This window comes from Magnolia sinica, chromosome 4 (genome assembly GCF_029962835.1).
Source record: "Magnolia sinica isolate HGM2019 chromosome 4, MsV1, whole genome shotgun sequence".
Taxonomy (NCBI): domain Eukaryota; kingdom Viridiplantae; phylum Streptophyta; class Magnoliopsida; order Magnoliales; family Magnoliaceae; genus Magnolia; species Magnolia sinica.
The window spans coordinates 3,484,249-3,502,804 of NC_080576.1; the positions used below are offsets into that span (position 1 = coordinate 3,484,249).

An 18,556-nucleotide genomic window follows, 5' to 3' on the forward strand; every position below is an offset into this window, starting at 1 on the left:
ATGATTAGGTGATCCGAACCGTTGATCTGATTCGAAGCATCGAGGATAGGGTGTGCAAAGAAAACTTCCAAAGTGATCCGATGATAGGAACCCTACATATTATTTCTCCTTTAATAGTATTTCGTTTTGCCTCCGTTGCGATTTTGGATCCAGCGTGTGTCGCAGCCCGCTGAGACCCACATGCTAAGCGATCAGATAATCGGATCCGTCCATGTTATGGAATCAATGCTAAGCGAGCAGTCAACGTTTGAACATTTTTCACAAATGTAGCGAATTACTCACAAGATGTTAAAAACAATGGTATGAAAATATTTAAATAATAATAAATTATAGAAACATGTAATGGGCACACCTATTTAAATAATGATCACAAAGGCAGTAATCCAGCAGTTTCGATGAATCTGATTTCTAGCTGGAATGATAAGTATACAATCCCTCTTTGTAAGATAGGGTATGTCTGGATACCACTAAACAAGTTACAATTTTTTACATACAGTAGTAGATAAGTAATTTATTTGAGATAAGTAAGTTTGTTTTAAGATTAATTATAGGTAACATTTGTACTTAAAAGGAGATTAATTACTTTTGCTGAATAAGTAGAAATCAAGATAAACTTTTTTTTTTTTCACATGCGCTCACACCCCACACGTACACATTCAACTATTTGGGGGCATAAGTAGCTTATCTTAAATAACTTACATCCAAACACTTCCTTATTACCCTTGGATGGATTCTACTAGTGTAGCAGGCTCCCAACATGCCATCCTTAATATATAATCAACGACATGCATATACTGTAATAAAACAATATCAAAATCACACCCTGCCTTTTTCATATGCCGGAAGGGAGAAGAGGAGAGAAGAGAAAAGCAGTCCGTAAAAGACAATAAGAAAAAAAATCCTTGCTTGTTTGGAAACTCTAAGAGCCTGCAGTACCCTTTTAAACAGATAAAAAGGAGAGTTTTAATCTCACGATAACATGGAAAGAGATGTATCTTAAGAAAAGTGATTTTAGAAAGTGGACAACAAGATGATAAAAAAGTTGACTAAAACTGATTAGTTAAAATAAAATAAATTTTTTTGATAAAACAAAGTCTATAAAACTCAAAGAAAGGAACCACTAAAGCTTTCCTTGTATGGACATACCTGATTAACCGGAGACTCATGCACGTGTAACAAGCTAGAGTATAATGGAGTAGTTTTAAAAAAGATTATGAAAAAAAAAAAAAAAAACTTTACTTTAAAACTCATTTGCCAGTAAGGCATGGTGCTATGTAATCATCCAGTCAATGGCTACACTTATAAATAGAGGTGGGCATTGAGTCGAGTCGAACCGGGTTGGGTCCAACTCGACTCGATCCGATTTTTCAAGAACCGGACCCAAACTCCATCCGATCCGGGATCGAGTTTGGTTGGGCTGACTCGATCCGATTCGAATCCTTATTAGCCTGATCTGAACTAAGTCTGACTCAGTCTGGGAAACTGAATCGAGTCGAATCGAATTGAGCCTAGGGAGAGAAATGAGATGTGGGAAATCAGGAGAGAAAAGAGAGAAACGAGGAGAGAAGGAAGGAGAGGGGGGAAATCGGGAGAGAAAGAGGGAGAGAAAGGAGGAGAGAAGGAAGGAGAGGAGGGAAATCGGGAGAGAAAGAGGGAGAGAAAGGAGGAGAGATGGGTGGGTGCGGCGGGTAGAGAAAGATGGGTTAGGATTCGTTCAGATTTTGGATCGGATCGGTTCGGGTTAACCACGATTCGAACTCGATCCGATGTACGATCGGATTTGAGTGGTCCTACTCAATCCGCACCGATCCAAGCCTTCGGTTCAGTTTGGAACAAGTTGGATCCACTTGATCGGGTCGGATTCTGTCCAGATCTACTTGTAAAAACAGAATTTCATAAGAATCGGATTATATTCTGGCCTTGCCTGCTTGGACGGGTTCTATGGGTCCCTATGATGTATGAGTTTTATCCAAGCCGTCTATCCATTTTTATGGATCATTTTAGGGAATGAGCCCAAAAATAATTCAGATCCAAGCCTCAAGTGGACCACACCACAAGAAGCAGTGGTGATAATGTCACCCACTACTCAAACTTTCGTAAGGCCTACCTTGATGTTTATTTGACACCTAACCTATTCATAAGACACAAGGATGATGGGAGATAACAAATATCAGCTTGATTAAAACTTCCGCTGCTCCCAATAAGTTTTTAATGTTGGGCGTTAAAACCTGACTGTGTGGTTCACTTGAGCTTGAATCTGCCTTATTTTATGGGATGATAACTTAGAATGAGCTGGCAAAATGGATGGACGGCGTGGATACAATTCACACCCTGCCTGAACGCACGACGCAATCCACTTCCAATTCACGAATTGGTATTTAATGGTACTGTTTTGTTTGGTAGCACGTATTTAATAAGAGAAGCCATTAGTTGCAGCATCCTAACGACAGTGGCATCCTGACACGTCACTTTGTGAAAATGGTCAATGATTAGGTGATCCGAACCGTTGATCTGATGCGAAGCATCGAGGATAGGGTGTGCAAAGAAAACTTCCAAAGTGATCCGATGATAGGAACCCTACATATTATTTCTCCTTTAATAGTATTTCGTTTTGCCTCCGTTGTGGTTTTGGATCCAGCGTGTGTCGCAGCCCGTTGAGACCCACATGCTAAGCGATCAGATAATCGGATCCGTCCATGTTGTGGAATCAATGCTCCACCATAGGAAATTTAAACTGAACGGATGATTCTGACTATCAATATGTGTAGTAGAATTTAGAACCATGAAAATAAAATTTTCAATGGCTAGCATTCAACCTTAAAAAATCAAAGGACAGGATCATCATTGGGATTATGGGACGGAAGCTTATTTGTGGTAGTAACGAGAATAAGGAAAGTTCAACTTATCCGATGATTCCAGCATGTGGGCCCCAGTGGGTGGCGACACACGCTGTACAAAATGTCGCAGCGGAGGTAAAACGAACTCCTTCAATAAAATCCCGAGAAGCCAAAGGCCACACGCTAGAAGGTGGTGCAACGAGGGGAGAGAAGCAAAAGAGGCCCATAAAATGGACGGTGGCGCTTCATCAAGAGATTCAATAACCAACAGCGGTTCTTCATCTTCCAATCCATGCCGTTGCCTTGTGCTTGCTGTCAAGGCCTTTCTTGGTTGCTTGGGTTTGGATTCCATCTTCAAAGAACCTCCTTCAAAAGAAGATGAAAAGAAAGCTACTGTAAGTTTGTAACTCTCTCTCTCTCTCACACACAGTATCTCTCTCTCATTAATTCTCTTTTCTTCTTCTTTTTAAAATACAGGAAGATACAACAACAACTTCAAGAGATGTACCGATGTTGTTTACGTCGCTCGATGCACGGAGAAGGCCTAAAAGACCAGTAATAGACCCAGGGGGTGGCGGTCAGATCAACTCCTCTTCAGCTTAAACAGTGTACCATTTTATAATTTTTGTACTTGATATTCGGTTTTTCATTTTTGTACAAGCGGGTCTAATGGTTTAGAGATCCATACCATTGGTCTGTTGGACCTCACCTTGGATGGACCACACCCAAATATCTCTATGTTAGGACTCTCCAAACTCTCGATTTGCTGTGTGCAAATGGACGGTCATAACGGAAACCACACATCTTCAACTGAGAAGGGTCCGACGTTGAGCTTTTTCGGGCACCGTCCACTTACAGGGAGGCCATGCAGTCCCATTGTCTGGATCGCTGAGTCATGGGGTCTGGCCTGTGCAAACTGAATGCCCTAGAATGCTGTTCGTATCCTAGGCCGGAGGATCATATAATTCCTTACATGCGCTTTTAGAACTTCTCTTTCGGTGCTCTCGCGCACCCCACGTGTTTGTACAGATGTTTCACCTTACATCATTTTGGTAGATCGTGCTAGTCAAACGGTGTCTGCCTGGGGGTATTAAGGTCTCAAATACAACCGGTTGGATTATAAGTTACGGTGATAATTTCTAGCCTTCTGTGTGCTTGCGACATCTAATCCGTCCAATAGGTTGGGCCCATCACGAGGATCACCTTGACAAAAAATCAGCCATAGACGCTCATCGAGTGTACCAAACTTGTATTTTGCTATTTATCAATGGCTAGACGCTGTTTTCTATTGAGTGGCCCACCTGATCGGTAGATACGGCTGATTTTTGCACTATGTGATCCTTAATGGTGGGGCCAACTTAAGATGTGGTTCCATCATCATCATCATCTGGCTTAGAACTTAGAACGAGGATGCCTTTGGCAACATGTCTTAAATGGTGGCGACTCATCCACTTACATGCATCCACACCGTCCAAATCGCGTGCTGCATTATGGATGGTATATATCCCGGAAGCCTCGCAGATAGAACAACTGCAACCGTCCAATTGGTGAGGAGCACATGGATGGATAAGAATAGGGTTACTCGAATTGAACGGCTAATACCAGATGGTTTAAGATTTGCCCCATCAGTGTGATTTTCGGCCAAATGCTCCATCCATCACGAGACCCATAATATGGTCAGTTTGGATTTACGGCCGTGAATGAGTCACTAACATTTAAGAAATGGCGACAAAAGCACACTGACCCGCCACCACCGTTTCTTCTAAAACAGTGGTAAACTATTAGAGGAGTCCGCTCCCCTCGACTAAACTCGCCACCATTTTGAAAGTCCTTCTCACACGTGGCACTTATTTATGGCTATCCAGACCATCCGATTTGTGGGGCATATTGTAGATGGAGCATAGATCAAAAATCACATTGACCGATAAAAATCCTGACGGACAAATTCACGGCTATCACATGGATGGTTAAAAGTTGAATATTGGGTGGTCCATATTCAAAAGGTAAAAAATCAGAAAATCACTATCATATGTAAACTTTTGGTTATGCCTCATTGAAATTGGGTCAGCGATTTGGACAGACTGGATTGCTTTGCAGCTATGCCATGCATATGAAAAGCCGCGGCCATTTCTAAAATGGTAGTGAACCATGGACTGGAATCGTCTGCAACGCTTGTAGCAGGCAGCTGGTAACCGTCCAGCCCAGAACTTGAAAAAAATAAAAATAAAATGATAGTGAGGTGCACCTGATGAACGGATTGGATGGAATATAGGTATATGCCGTAGCCCATACACAAACTATGGTTGGCTTCTCGTCTCCATTTTCATGTGGCCCACTTTAGTGGTGGATCTGGTGTGGCCTGCTTGAATTTGGGATCAAGATGACTTTTGTTTTGTTCCGTTCATCCTTGTGAGCCGCACTTAATGAATGGCTTTGATGAAAGATACATACCATGGTTGGCATCCCATCCCCATAATTTCTAGTGGTGTGGCCCACCTGAGTTGTGTGTATGACTGATTTTTGGCCTTAGGGACTGTCATTGAGGAGCACAGTCGATGGCCAAAGTGGATGTTACACAAATAACATGGTGGGCCCATAGGTGTTACAGAGGATTCCGGTCCTTAAACACTCTTTCTCAGATGAATTCCGGATTATGGTTAATTTGCGTATTAGGGCTGATACAAACCGTTGTTTTGGTGGTCCCCACCTGGATGTCACATGCCTCGAAACTTCCCTATTTTTTGGGGAATTTTGACCCTTCGATTGAAGACTTTCAAATAGATGGTTAAAGAGAAAATACAACCATAGTCCCAAAGTGGACCATACTGTTGAATGGGCCGTGGTCAGAGATCAAATAGATCAACAGTCCCTTCTACTCTAGTCCATACCATTGGTTCATGTTCTCTTTAACCATCCATTTGAAGGCCAGCAATAGGACATTAAACGTCATCCAATGGTGATTTCATGTTCTTCTACCATTTTCAACAATGGGCCTTCAACATTAACCGTTGATCATCATTTCTGATTAGAAAATGCAGCTCATTTAAGTAAATGGGTCAAGTTTGGCTTACCCTACCTAACCTGACCTGCCCTTATAGTGATTAATGGGCTAGACCACATGACCAGGCCTAATCCAAAAAACACCTTGGGTTCTCAAACCATGCATGATGGCATTTGAAGCTGAAAGCTCTATCTTTCTTGAGATTTGTCACACTTGCTTGTGCTTTTCCCCTCATAATGAGGAAGCAGCTGAGCGGTAGCACCACATTCTTTCAAGTCCAACACTGGCATTAATGTAAGGGCCCGACTGGATGCACCCCTCTGAAAGGGAGTTTGAAGTATAAAAGCCGTTGATCAAATGGCATTTGATGCTGTGACAAAGTAGGTGCTATATAATGCCTATTCAGCGATCAAGTCGGCCAAAAAAGCAGGATTTAAAACCTCTATTTTTCAGAAACCCTTTTTAGGGAATTGCATCCAAAGGGGGCCTAATTGCATGGGGAATTGTAGGTTTGGGTTAAGGGGCTTAATTGTTCAGTATATGAAGTACAATGGAATAGAGAATAAACCTAAAACCCTGAAAACTCATGACATCCGGCTTCCCAATGAGAAGCCCATCAATAGATTTCTTAAAACTGGGACCCTATCATATGTTAACCCCACTTCATTTTGGGCTAACGGAATCTTGATCTGAACACTCTTTAAGGGGAAATTACAAATGGGTAAACTAATAATTGCAATTCACTTGGATAGTGAAGCCAAACAGGCCCTAAAAAAAGGGACCCAAATGCCAAAACTACTTCCCTCAAACGCATTTATATTCATAGTTGAGAGCTTTAATAAGCCAAATGCCAAAACCCAAGCCCAATCCTTGATACTAGAAAGAATGAATAGGACTTAGATTCATAATCATTTGTATTCATAGTTGAGAGCTTTACTAAGCCCACAGGCCTGTGCAATACAGCTCATGTACACACCACACATGCCATCATGACACATGGGTGCGAGATCCAATCCATCCATCAGGGGACCTTCTACATGTTTTCTCAAAAATAAATCCCGTCCTCTCAGCAAGTAGGCCCAATATTGGAAACCAGCTATTGGGTTAAAAAATTAGCTACATTTTAAGAGCCATAAATTTGTATTGCTAACTGTGGCCCACCTGACCAGTGCATCAACTTTAGGCCAGAGCACTAATATAGTGGTGCCCTTCTGATGGGTGGCTTGAATCTTCAGACCTATCATGCCATGCTGGAACATGTGTGGCATGTACTGGAGCTACATTGTATGCATGTGGGCGAAGCAAAGCTCTTGTAATTATATATGAACTATTAATATTATAGATACTGCATGTAGAGCATTTTATCATGCGCATGCTATTGCACAAATCTAAGTATACCAGATGGCATGCACATGATCTTTACATATTGTACATGCACGAAATCGATATGCATCGACTCAGATGATGATGGTGCTCACATCCATGAGATCATCGACCTAAGCAGTGCATGGACTGGGTAGCTCATACTACACATGCTACCAGTTACGAAATAAGCTTTTGTTGCAGAAAACCCAAAATATAGTTCCTTAAATGCAAGCAGACATTCTAAATCGTAGTACTAAAACTCACGATTCTACTTGAAACTCAGCCTAGTCAACTTGACTCAGCAAGATTTCGAGTAGTGTTGCAGGGAAACTTGGGCCTCATTCTGACTCGACCCTGACTCAGTCAGACTTATCCAGTCAACTCAAGCACTTACCTGACTCGAACCAAGTCACTCAGTTTCACACAACTTGACTGTAGTACAATGAAAAAGCAAGCTGAGAGTAGCGTCGAACTTGCAACCTCCCCCCCAACGGAGTAAACAACAGTCCATGTGTCTGTTAGTTTTTGTACGTTCAGTATTTTTTGCTATTATAACTATTTTTAATAACTACAGTTAACTTTAATATCTTTATCTTTTTAATAAAAATATCAAGTTGAGTCAGATGGGTCGACCCCAACCTGGCTGAGCATTGAATTGAGTTTTCAGGTTCTCGAAATATGTTCTGAAAAACCAGAGGTCTATTTATCTATCTCTAACAAGAGGAGGGGAACGGCTCATAAAGGTTGCTTGCAGTCTAGGAGAAGAAAAACGGTGACTGCCACATGTGTATCTGCCATGGAAGCTGAGGGCCTGTTTGGATTGAGGGAAATCAGAAGAAAGGAAAACACTTTTCCCATGATGGGATGTTCAGCTATGTTTAGATAGGGAAAATAGTAGTGGATTCCAAATAGAAATCATTACACTTTTCCAATAGTTAAGCATTGTGGGGGCTTAGGTGGTGTGTCTATGACGACTAACCCATTCAACGGGTATCCCACCATGACGTCCATGTGAACCAATAACCAACCCAATCAAAACATCTCAAGAGCACACAAATTTGGACCGTTTTGGGTGGTTTGCCTTGATTTTTATGGTGTGGCCCACCTGATGGCTGGATTGGCCTGATTTTCAGCTTGCATGATCACAATAGGGGTACGGTCCTTGAAAGAGTGGAACAGCAGAACAGGATTCGTGTAGCCAACCCCAATTAGTTGGGATAATGCTTTGAGATGATGACGACAATCGATGATCATAATGGTGGAATGCACCTATTGGACAGGTTGGATGTCATACACACACCAGGCAGGCCCAACAATGCCTCCACTACATCTTTAGCACTCTATGGTACTTTGAAGAAGTTGAGTCCTTATTTCATAAAATCTGGAATTCTAACAGCTTGGCAAATGCCTAAAAATGAGTTCATCTGATTTTCGTTGACAATAATTATGTATTAGAGATCTTGATCCCTAATACATAATGAGATCAAGATCTCTAATACATCATTAGTGTCAATAAAATGAGATGAACTCATTTTTAGGCATTTGCCAAACAGGACAAATAATTTACCAGGAAAAATGTAAACAATTTTGATAATAACCAACAAGAAATACGCCAGTGGTAAGCAATAGAAATGAAGTAACTTCTTACATGGCTTACTTGGTTTTAAAAAACTCAGGACTGAGAACTTAGAAAACTTGATCAGCCAACAAGATTCAACTGGGACCCAGCAAGTTATACCTCTAATTTTATGTATTTGAAAATACAGGAAAATGCATCAACGCTTGCAATACTAACTCAAGTTTTTCACCAAGTCAGTTGCATTCTTTGCCGTTTCTATTCCAGACCAAATGAATTACACCAAGAACAATTTCATCTTCCACGTGGATCAAGACATTTCAGAGCAGCAAAGTATTTTCTAAGTATTACATAAAGGCCAGTCAAGATCAGTATTTCAAACTAATCTAGTTTACAAGCAGAAGGTGGGGACGCATATTCCAAACAATCTGAAGTCACTAACAAATGAAAATACGAGGGAGAAAAGAAAGGAAAGCATTCCTCATCTCCTCCACTCATCTTGGACCATAATATCTTTAAGTCTAACATCTTATAATTATTTGACATACAAATACATGATTAGAAAGATCCCTGAAGAAAAGCTCAAATGAAAAAAATAAAATAAAAAATTATAAGCAGACGAGATTCAAAGATGCTCACCGTGATTCAGATGATAGCCGCAGGTATTCAGATTCACTGTTTTCCACGGGCAGACACATATTTCATTGCCCACCTAGAAAATTGAGTGAGGCTAAAGAAAGCCTGCAAGATTGCACGACCATTCACAATCCCCTCCTTTAAGGTCCTCACCGTTCTAGCCATTACCGGTTCCACCATCTCGGTCTTCAGAGTGGCTTTCTCCTGCACCAGCGCTATTCAAGTGACGATGAAGTAAAACCCACTACTCAATACCCATCACAACTCCATAATTATGTATGAGGAATCCAAGATAGTCAACTGACCTGCTGGAGCCATATTCGTCAGACGACGTAGTCTGTCCTCGGCCATGCGAACTGCTCGGGTGGAGTTTCTAACACCTTGTGTTATCTCCTGGCTACACGGAAATCAAGCGGGTCATGTGATAAACCCATGAAAAATGAGAAATCAGGACAGAGCAGTGAAAAGGTGGTGTTTGATACACACCCCAAGTCACTCAGTTCCATGGTGAGGTCACTGATCTCCATGCCAGATAACCTGACAGCAGCCATTGTGTCAGGAAGCTCTTCTCTTGTAACATCTAGCAGCTTTTCTAGAGACTCGGCCGCTTTCTTGAAAGCCTTTTATCATTTTTTCAAAAAGTTCATACGAGAGGGAAAGAGAATCAAAATTTCCATAAAATGTTCAAAAAAAAAAAGATGGAAAAAAAAAATCAAAATTTCCATAAGACTGCATTTGTATGCACTATTGAATATAATTGCAATAACAAGTTATATTATTAGAAAATTGCAATTCATATGAGTGGTCGTCGTTTGGATGCTTGTAAAATTTTAAGTTAACACTTCATACCTGCAAAGAGTTTCACTGGTAAATTGTTTACATTCTATCATGTTTGGCTTTTAAGATAAACAGTTTTCTACATTTGGCTAACTTGTACAGAGTTTAACAAGTAAAAAGTGGGTACCAACCAACACTAGAGAGAGCTTGGAGTGGTAAATCCCGGCAAAATCTTTAATCACATAGAAGGGCTTGATATAAGATATGCATTGGGTTGAGCCACTCTCAACGCACATGGACAGATTAGATATCCTACGCCCAGCATGGTGGGCCCCACAAAATATCTGGAAGGTTTTTCATTGTGGGTGTCCCAATCCAAACCATTCCCTAAGATGTGGGCCACCTGATTTTTCAAACAACCTGATTTTTTTTCTTTGCTGGAAAACGGCTCGCATCAGGGGATGCACAGGACGGACAGATTGGATGCCCTGCGCCCATCACAATTGGCCCCACACACAAGTGTGCAAGCGTACCAAACATCACACAAAACCTGAGTATGTTATACTTATAGCATGTAAACTCTTTATCTAGGATCTGAATCTCTCTCTTTTTTTTTCTACAGAAAAAAAAAAAAGAAGAAGTGGGACAAAAGCCGTAAACATTTTACAGCCTTTTTTTCCATTTAAATACTCCATGTAAAAGTGTTTGCCACTTTAATGATTTTGCATGCATCCAAACGACCCTAAGCTGAGAGCAAAACAAAATTCCATAAGAATGTGTTTGGACACATTATTCAATTGAATTGCAATAACCAACTCTATAAAGTGAAAATCAGCAAAACCGTAATTACCATCTGTTTCATTCTATATGTAGCCCTCAGATTGTAGTTACATTCCTATCAAGTCCAACTAGAAGTAGCATAATTGCAATTTGGATGCCACTCTCTCAACATGGATACCAAGGATGGTGATTTCGATTTGGTCATTTCCACTTCATCTAACTAAACAATGGAAATTCAGCAGAATAATGCATCCAAATGCAACTGAAAAGCATTTTCGACAGAACTGAATTCCAATTTCATAAACATTTGATGAACTAATGACACAACAGTAAGTTTTAGATGACAAACCAGAAGGGCTGGAATCGCAGAAAAAAACAACCATGTTGCAGAAATCGCTGTCTGTAACAAAACATGTTCTGGTTAGAAACTGCTAAAATCCATTACTAGAAACAAAAACTCTGTGAGAGTTCGAAAAATTGCGGAATTCAAAGAAAGAAAAGAAAAAAAAGAAGATATGGAAAATCCACTCGGAATTGAACTTTCTCATTTAAGCCAAGCAAGACTAAATGCTTTCAGTTCAGGAGTCTGCAGGACAGCACACAAATGCAGTCTGACAGGCCTCCGCCATAAGCGGGGTCACCCATTCGACAGAAAGGACCCACCCATGGAGGGGGGATTCCACCGACTGGACGCCCTGCGCCAACAGTTCATATTCTACTAACAACATCCCATTAATTGGACGACCAGGATCATCCATTCGGTGTAATGTTAGCAGAGCCGACGATCGATCAACAGCCCACCAAATGAACGGCCCTGGTGAAGGAGGGCGAGGCCTCGGTGTGGAGTACAAATTCGGTAGTCACGCGGACTACTCAACCGCTCCAAAATTAAAGCCGGCAAAAAAATCAAGAGAAGAAGCAGAAAGAACCCTAGAAAGAGGAAGGGATTAGAAATCGTACGGCGCAAGCGATGGCGTTTAACAAGTGGATGTGTCGATGGTTGAGATTCCACTGCGTGATAGGAACGGACGGTGGGGATCCGACGGAATACGTGAGGGAAGATGGAGATGCATCGTTGGTAATGGTAGTCGCAGCGGTAGGGAAGGGAACGGCTGAGAGGGTTCGACTAGCCGAGGGTTCGAGTGTACTCGCCTTCTTCCACAACGAGACTCTGTTGTGGTTGTTGTTATATCTGAAAAGGGAAGGTGATGAGGGTTTTGGAGGGGTTGAAGCTTGCAATTTGATTCCTGAGAGCATTGCTTCCCTACCTCCTCAATATCCAAAGAAGGGGAATGGGCCTTATGCAGAGGAAATGTGTGGTACGCGGCCCGCGTATTAAAACGGGTTTTCAATTAAGATGAGTAGGGCCCATTTTTGGTTAATCCGAACCATTGGAATGTTGATGTGCACCTGGATTGACGATTTACCATAAAATTCTTCTTATAAAAAGCTTTTAACCTTTCTATTCTGAGAGCCTGCAAATATCTCTACGGTGTATAATGCCATATGCCCGTAGGGATGGACAGTTTGTCATTGGAGAGTAGTGATATTTGGGTCTTAAAAGTAATACGGAAAGATGTTTCAAATAAAAGGCGGGGGTAATTTACGTAATTTAGAAAGGTGTAAATAGTTAGCAACTAACGGTTTAGATTTTAGTCACAAGATCCATCAACAATATAATTTTACATGGGAAGTTTTGATGGAAGTAGCCTATCTTTTTTGTCCTACTTCTCAGGGCACGGCTTCGGTAGATTCCCAGATCAACCGGTGGTTCCTTGACTGTAGGGCCCACTGTGATGTATGTGTCTTACATCCATGGGGTTCATCCATTTTGACAGATCATTTGATAGGGTGTCAATGGGCCAGGCTTGGGTCTGAAAACTCAGAATTTTGAATAAAACTGGCTTACAGCCCAGCCGAAAATAGTTCAAAATCCGGGACAAGACCTTCATTGAGGCTTGTTTGTTAACTCAAAAAAGTAGTACCTAACAAGAATTGCAAAAATGCTCCTTATCAAGAATTGTTTGTTAATGCTGAAATCCAAAAGTGCTAAGTGATTTTTTGTTGAATTCTTTTCGTGATAGGAGTTTGGCTTAATGGTGAATACGGAATGCACTCCATAAAATTTTCTATAATGAGTTTTTTGACTGCAGATTTCAGATTTCAAATTTAGGCTTTGGATTTTATATTTAACAAATGGAGCCTAAGCCTTGACAGCCCTATCATTTTAAGCCATGATTTCCAGAGTAAATTAATAAATCCAAATCTCAGGTTGACCACACCACATAAAACAATGGTGATTTAAAGTAGGTCACAAAAGTTTTGGATTAAGCTGATATTCATGTGGAACTAGCTACTAGTGATTGTCTACAAGTATGCTCCAAGCGTCTATGTCTAACAATAAAATTAAAAATTTTCACTTGTTACTAAGACAATGCCTTCAAGAGCAAAAAACCTCATAAATGTAAATCATGAGAATTCACGTTTCATTAGTGCCTAAAGAGTATATGAGTTTACCATTGGATGATAATTACATATTTCTTTTCTTTTTCATGATCTAAACATTTTACAAGAAGAGAAGTTAGACAATGATGACAGTTTTGGAGATCATTTGGGGTTGGTCCATCCAAAAAGTAAAGTACAGTGTTCTTGATTACTGAAACATGGGTTTTATTACCTGGAATTGAAAAATGGCCAACAGGATGCAAAGAGGCACACCAATTAATAGTAGTGTTATGGGAAAATATAGTCCGACTACTTTTTAGGACAGCTCGGCCCAACCACCTTCAAGGGTAGATCGCCCGACAAATGCTTGTTCCCGAGACACTTTGCCTAGGAAAATTGGCATGAAGCCAACACCCGCTCCCATGAACATACCCCTCAGTAGGATGTGGTCCCAAGTTCCTGTTCATTCGCACTCACTAGAAACTGGATAACCTAACAAGGCTAAGGGGCCATCGAGAACAGCTAGATCTGACGAGAGATCGGGACCGATCCATAGTTTAGATTGATTTAGTTGTGATTGGATCAGCTCAGGTCATCTTCGATCGAATAATAGAGCCTGACTCTGATAAGCTCAGTCCGAGTTGTCCTCGGCCGCTCGACAGAGCTCCGCTCAGATGAGCTTGGCTCGGATTGTCTTCAGTCGACCAAGGGAGCTCCACCAGATTAGCTTGGCGTAAGACCCCCTCCTAGTAACGCATGATGAAAGTAACTGCTTGACGCACGATTCTAGGGTAACCACCAATATTCACCACTAGCACACATCTCGCCTAACGGTTGAGATAGTGCCTGAAATCACGGACCACGTGGCCCTACGAACACTATAAATACAGGATTCACTAATAAGGACATGTACACAAAACCTCCTGCCCAAAATCCCTCGAATACGACTAGACCCAGATTCCAAGCCGGACTTTGGCATCGGAGGGTCCCTTGCTATAGACGGGGTCTCCTTTGTTTCTTTCTTGTGCAGGCGCTCGAAGGTCGGAAGAGGGCAGTCCAAATTTGTGCATCAACAAGTAGATTCCTCCTTAAATGGCAAAGAATGTCTATTGTCATCACACATGTGGTATCCATGGAGACAACAGGCCATCATTTGATAGGGAGAGTGAGGATCCGTTTGGAAGCAACTTCTATGCGTTGGGAATCATGCGGAAGCAAACTAAATTCAATTAAACAAGGTGAAATCAAATATAAACAAAATACGGAGAGAATACATGAATTTTATGTGGAAAGAGAAAAAATCATGGCATAAAGCAACAATTAATATACTATGAAATTATATTACAAAAGATAATGCACTTCTAATGATAAGAACCCCTTCGAATTTTTCAAAACCCTAGCTTTTCTTATCTGGAATCATTTGGAACATTTTAACAAACATTTATTCTTCTCTAATCCTGATTACACTTGATATATGTGTTATCATAACTAAAATAGAAAACAAATCGTGCACTTATGCAGTTCTGTGCATGCCATCGATCTAAGTATCGATCGATCAACACTAATCGAGCACCCTTCGATTGCTCAAGCACACCAAAGTTTGAGTGATAGAACTAGTCCAAAACTATCTAGAGAATAAACAAGGATTTTCTGAATATTGTCGATTTAGAAATGTTCAGTGAGCAATCCGTTAAATTCCAGAAAGGTTTGATCGATTGAGTATCGATGAATATCCCATATATATTGAAGACATCCATTCAACATTGTAAAGGCCCTCTTGCTACAAAAGCGACAATCTCATCAAATTGCTCACCGAATGAGCTTTTTAATACCCATCTTGTCCATTGATCTTGAAACCACTGATTTCAAATGAGTTTCCAAACAGCTGCAAAACCCTCGTTTCCAAAACGACATCTTCAAAGACCGGTTTTGGCGGTGGGTTCCAAATGGGCTCTAAAGTTAGCTTACAGAATTCGTTACTGAGCAATTCAGTCATTAGTTGCTAGATAGAAGGGTTCACTTGAAGAGGGGGGTTTGGATCTCTGTTCATGATTGGGGTCCAACATGGTTGGCATTGGTAAAACAAGAGTGCTGCCCAAATCCTACCATCCCATGATTATCAGCATGACACGTGTGATTCTGCGCCGTTTATCATGCAAATCCCACTGTATGTTCCAGGGCCCAGTTAAAATAACCATCCAGTCTTTTCTTACTCGTGGTGCACCTGGTCAACCATCAGATCATGCACACATGTGCCATGTTGGCAGACGTGTAGATATTTCATTATCTACTCTTTAAGGGTGGCAATGGGCTTGGGCTATGGCTGGATGAGGTTGGCCCTGACCTTAGTTCAGCAGTATCTGTGTATTATCCATCGCTCTGCTAAATTATCAAAGCTTTTTATATTACTATTACGCTAGCATACAACATCTATAGACTAAAAATACTTATCTACTATGTACTAGGACAACGTAATACCTATATACCTATATACCGTGTAGCATGTACTAGGGAAAGGTGGGCTAGCCTATTCGTAAGAGGTAAAAGGTGGACTTAGATCCCAAGTGCTAGCCCAGCCCCTTGGGTCTACTATAGTGGTCCAAGCCTCACTCTTTCACGGCTGGGTCAGGCAGGCCGGCCCCTTTGCCAAACAAGCCTATCGTTGGACTGTATATTAAAACATTGGATTTGTATTATTTGAAAATTTAGATTGTGAAATGAGCATCAGCAACCGACCTTAGCTCAGTTGGTAGAGCGGAGGACTGTAGTGGAAAACATCTCTGTAGGTATCCTTAGGTCGCTGGTTCGAATCCGGTAGGTCGGAAATTCACTTTTAATCTTTCAATTTTTTGGAACAAATTCGTGTTTGTTGGACCATTACTCATGCATGCTTATGTGGTGGTTATAGCAGGACCGTTACTCATGCATGCTTATGTGATGGTTATAGCAAATTCGTATTTATTGGACCGTTACTCATGCATGCTTATATGGTGGTTATGGCCCATCTAAATGGTCACGCACCTGATCAACGGTCCTGGCATGGTGGCACCTAAACTCTTAATATGGTGGTCATGCTAACCCCTTCCTGCTGTACGGATGGAAAGCATCTGTAGTGATCTGAACTGTTGATCTGGCAGCCCACCAAAGGATGGGCCAAGGCTTAAAAGTCATAGTGATTGACGGCTCTCATTGTCAAATTGTTGTGAGCTTAATTTTCGAATGGTATGGGGACAGTTACTTCTTCCTCGAATCAATCATCCCCTTTTCGGATCACCAAACCAATGACCACTTCGGGCAGATTGCCTTTGGTCTAGGTCACCCAGAAAATCGACAGTCCTGATCGCATAGTCAAATCCCATTTCTTATTTTGAGCGGCGGATGTCCACAGTTGTCGATTTTATATTAACTATTTAAAGTTTTCATAAATAGTGTGTATAACTAATCCGTAAGAGAAAGAGTTTACCCTTTTGTAACCAAAGTTCAATTCTCCTCAAGGTGCACATGGTGTGAGTTTTATGGGCGCTTTATTAGGCGCACTTCCTCACAAGGAGTAATAAGAGCATTAGCCTTTTTGGCACAAGGTTCAAACTTTTTGGACCGTGGCACATATGCCACATGTCGCTCATGTGAAAACAATCGCTCATGTAAAAACAATATTATACGGTTACATAACTTTTTTCCGTTTAAAAGGAACAAAAATAACTTTCATAGGACAAAGGGTCATGTCCTTTCATGGAAGAATGTTGTTTGCTGCGAATGGGTGTAAATGTCTTAAAGAGACACATTCGTATCTCTTCAGGAAGAGTTCCATGACCATTCAATTGCTATAAATCCTAGATATGATGATTTAGAAACATTATTACATTCTCTCCATTTTCAGATATATCATCCATTGTGAAGTTTTCTCGAATCTGATTTTTTGCTGTGTTTATTCGGAACGTTTTAAAGGTATATCGGTGTCAAAATTAGAGATTTGTTCAACACTTAAATGTACAAATTTTCGTGTTGAAATTCGGATTGAGAGTTCATTGTATCTTGAAGGTAATTTGTGAATTTTCTTCGTTTGCACTTGCTGGAACTACCAGAAAAAAGGCAGCAAATCTGTATTGAGAAATTGACTATTCAAGTCGAGCCTTGAACCGAATAGATCTGATCATTTCATTATCTTTTTCATCTATCCTCCGTTGTGTATTAGATTCTTTTACTTCTAACGGGACCTTACATGGAAGGAAGAAAAACTAGCTAGGGGTTTAACATGGCCAACAGAGGTGTAGAAGGTTATGAATTTGAAAAACCTTTAATACTTCGGTTGAGTGTGATGGTTGATGCACAGGTACTACAAAATTGCGTGCATACACATTAAATTACACCATCCGAACCATGACTTTAAATTTAAATGGCATGTTATCGAAAAGTTTTCTTAAATGGATGGTTTGTGGACATTAATTGAATAGTGAAATGTAAATTCGTCAATTGTCCTAGTTCAAAAATCAGGGCCCATTAATTAAAGGTTAGGATTACTTAATCTGGATGATCTTTACCAATCTACAACAATTCCTGCAATTTTGCTGTAGACTGTCCATTGTATGAGCCAAACCTTCAAAGTGAGCTGTCCATCATACAAGGCCTGTCTTAGATGTGGACTATTCATCATTAGAGGCCCACCTTGATGTACGTCATCCATCATTTGGGGCCCACCATCAATGCTAATTGCCTTTTACATGGGCCTCTCAATGTCTACTTTTCATCACCCATCACATGGAGTCCAAATTTGATGTGTTCATGGAACTACATATTTAAGAAAAGAAAATGTGGTGAGGCAGTAATATAGCACTTTGTGTTATGAAAAGCATTCATATATGATAAATGCAAGCAAAGGAAAATCATAAAAGAAAAGAGTTGAATCAAAATTAAAAAGTAAAGAGAAGTAAAATAGAGATTTACTTGTTTGACAATATATTTATATCTATGAGGCAACAATACACACTTTTTTTCTTCATTAAAGAACAAAAATAAAAAAAAATACAAGACATCTTTTACTCTTCCATCATATAAGAAATCTTGGGTGAAAAAATAATTCATAAGAATACTTTTTCCGTGCCTATGCTTCTCTTTGTATAGACCACACATGTAAAGATA

The 18,556-nt window shown here is 40.6% G+C and overlaps 1 protein-coding gene and 1 non-coding gene across 4 annotated transcripts; one reads left to right on the forward strand and one right to left on the reverse strand.

Moving 5' to 3' along the window:
• Window positions 1–9,071: 9,071 nt before the first annotated feature.
• Window positions 9,072–12,271, reverse strand: LOC131242176 (uncharacterized). 3 transcript variants are annotated; one of them, XM_058240648.1, is made up of 5 exons: window positions 11,933–12,268; window positions 11,322–11,372; window positions 9,902–10,035; window positions 9,721–9,812; window positions 9,072–9,619 (listed from the first exon to the last, which is right to left on the reverse strand). In XM_058240648.1, exons 1-5 carry the CDS (start codon window positions 12,227–12,229, stop codon window positions 9,573–9,575), a joined length of 621 nt encoding a protein of 206 aa, XP_058096631.1. In that variant the 5' UTR covers window positions 12,230–12,268; the 3' UTR covers window positions 9,072–9,572. The 3 variants fall into 3 exon arrangements, with proteins under 3 accessions (XP_058096631.1, XP_058096629.1, XP_058096630.1); XM_058240646.1 differs by having other exon boundaries at window positions 9,072–9,630; XM_058240647.1 differs by lacking the exon at window positions 11,322–11,372 and having other exon boundaries at window positions 9,072–9,630; window positions 11,933–12,271.
• A 3,877-nt stretch (window positions 12,272–16,148) lies between these two features.
• Window positions 16,149–16,241, forward strand: TRNAY-GUA (transfer RNA tyrosine (anticodon GUA)). Its single transcript has 2 exons — window positions 16,149–16,185; window positions 16,206–16,241. It is a non-coding gene; the product is annotated as a tRNA-Tyr (tRNA).
• Window positions 16,242–18,556: the final 2,315 nt, after the last annotated feature.

Bases quoted from the DNA above. Each gene is read 5' to 3' on its own strand.
- LOC131242176 (XM_058240646.1), bottom strand. From the start codon at position 12,229: ATGCTCTCAGGAATCAAATTGCAAGCTTCAACCCCTCCAAAACCCTCA. The intron at 10,036-11,321 runs GTTTGTCATCTA...AAATGATAAAAG, and splicing joins CTGCGATTCCAGCCCTTCTG to GCTTTCAAGAAAGCGGCCGA. The intron at 9,813-9,901 runs GTGTGTATCAAA...ATTTCCGTGTAG, and splicing joins ATGGAACTGAGTGACTTGGG to CCAGGAGATAACACAAGGTG.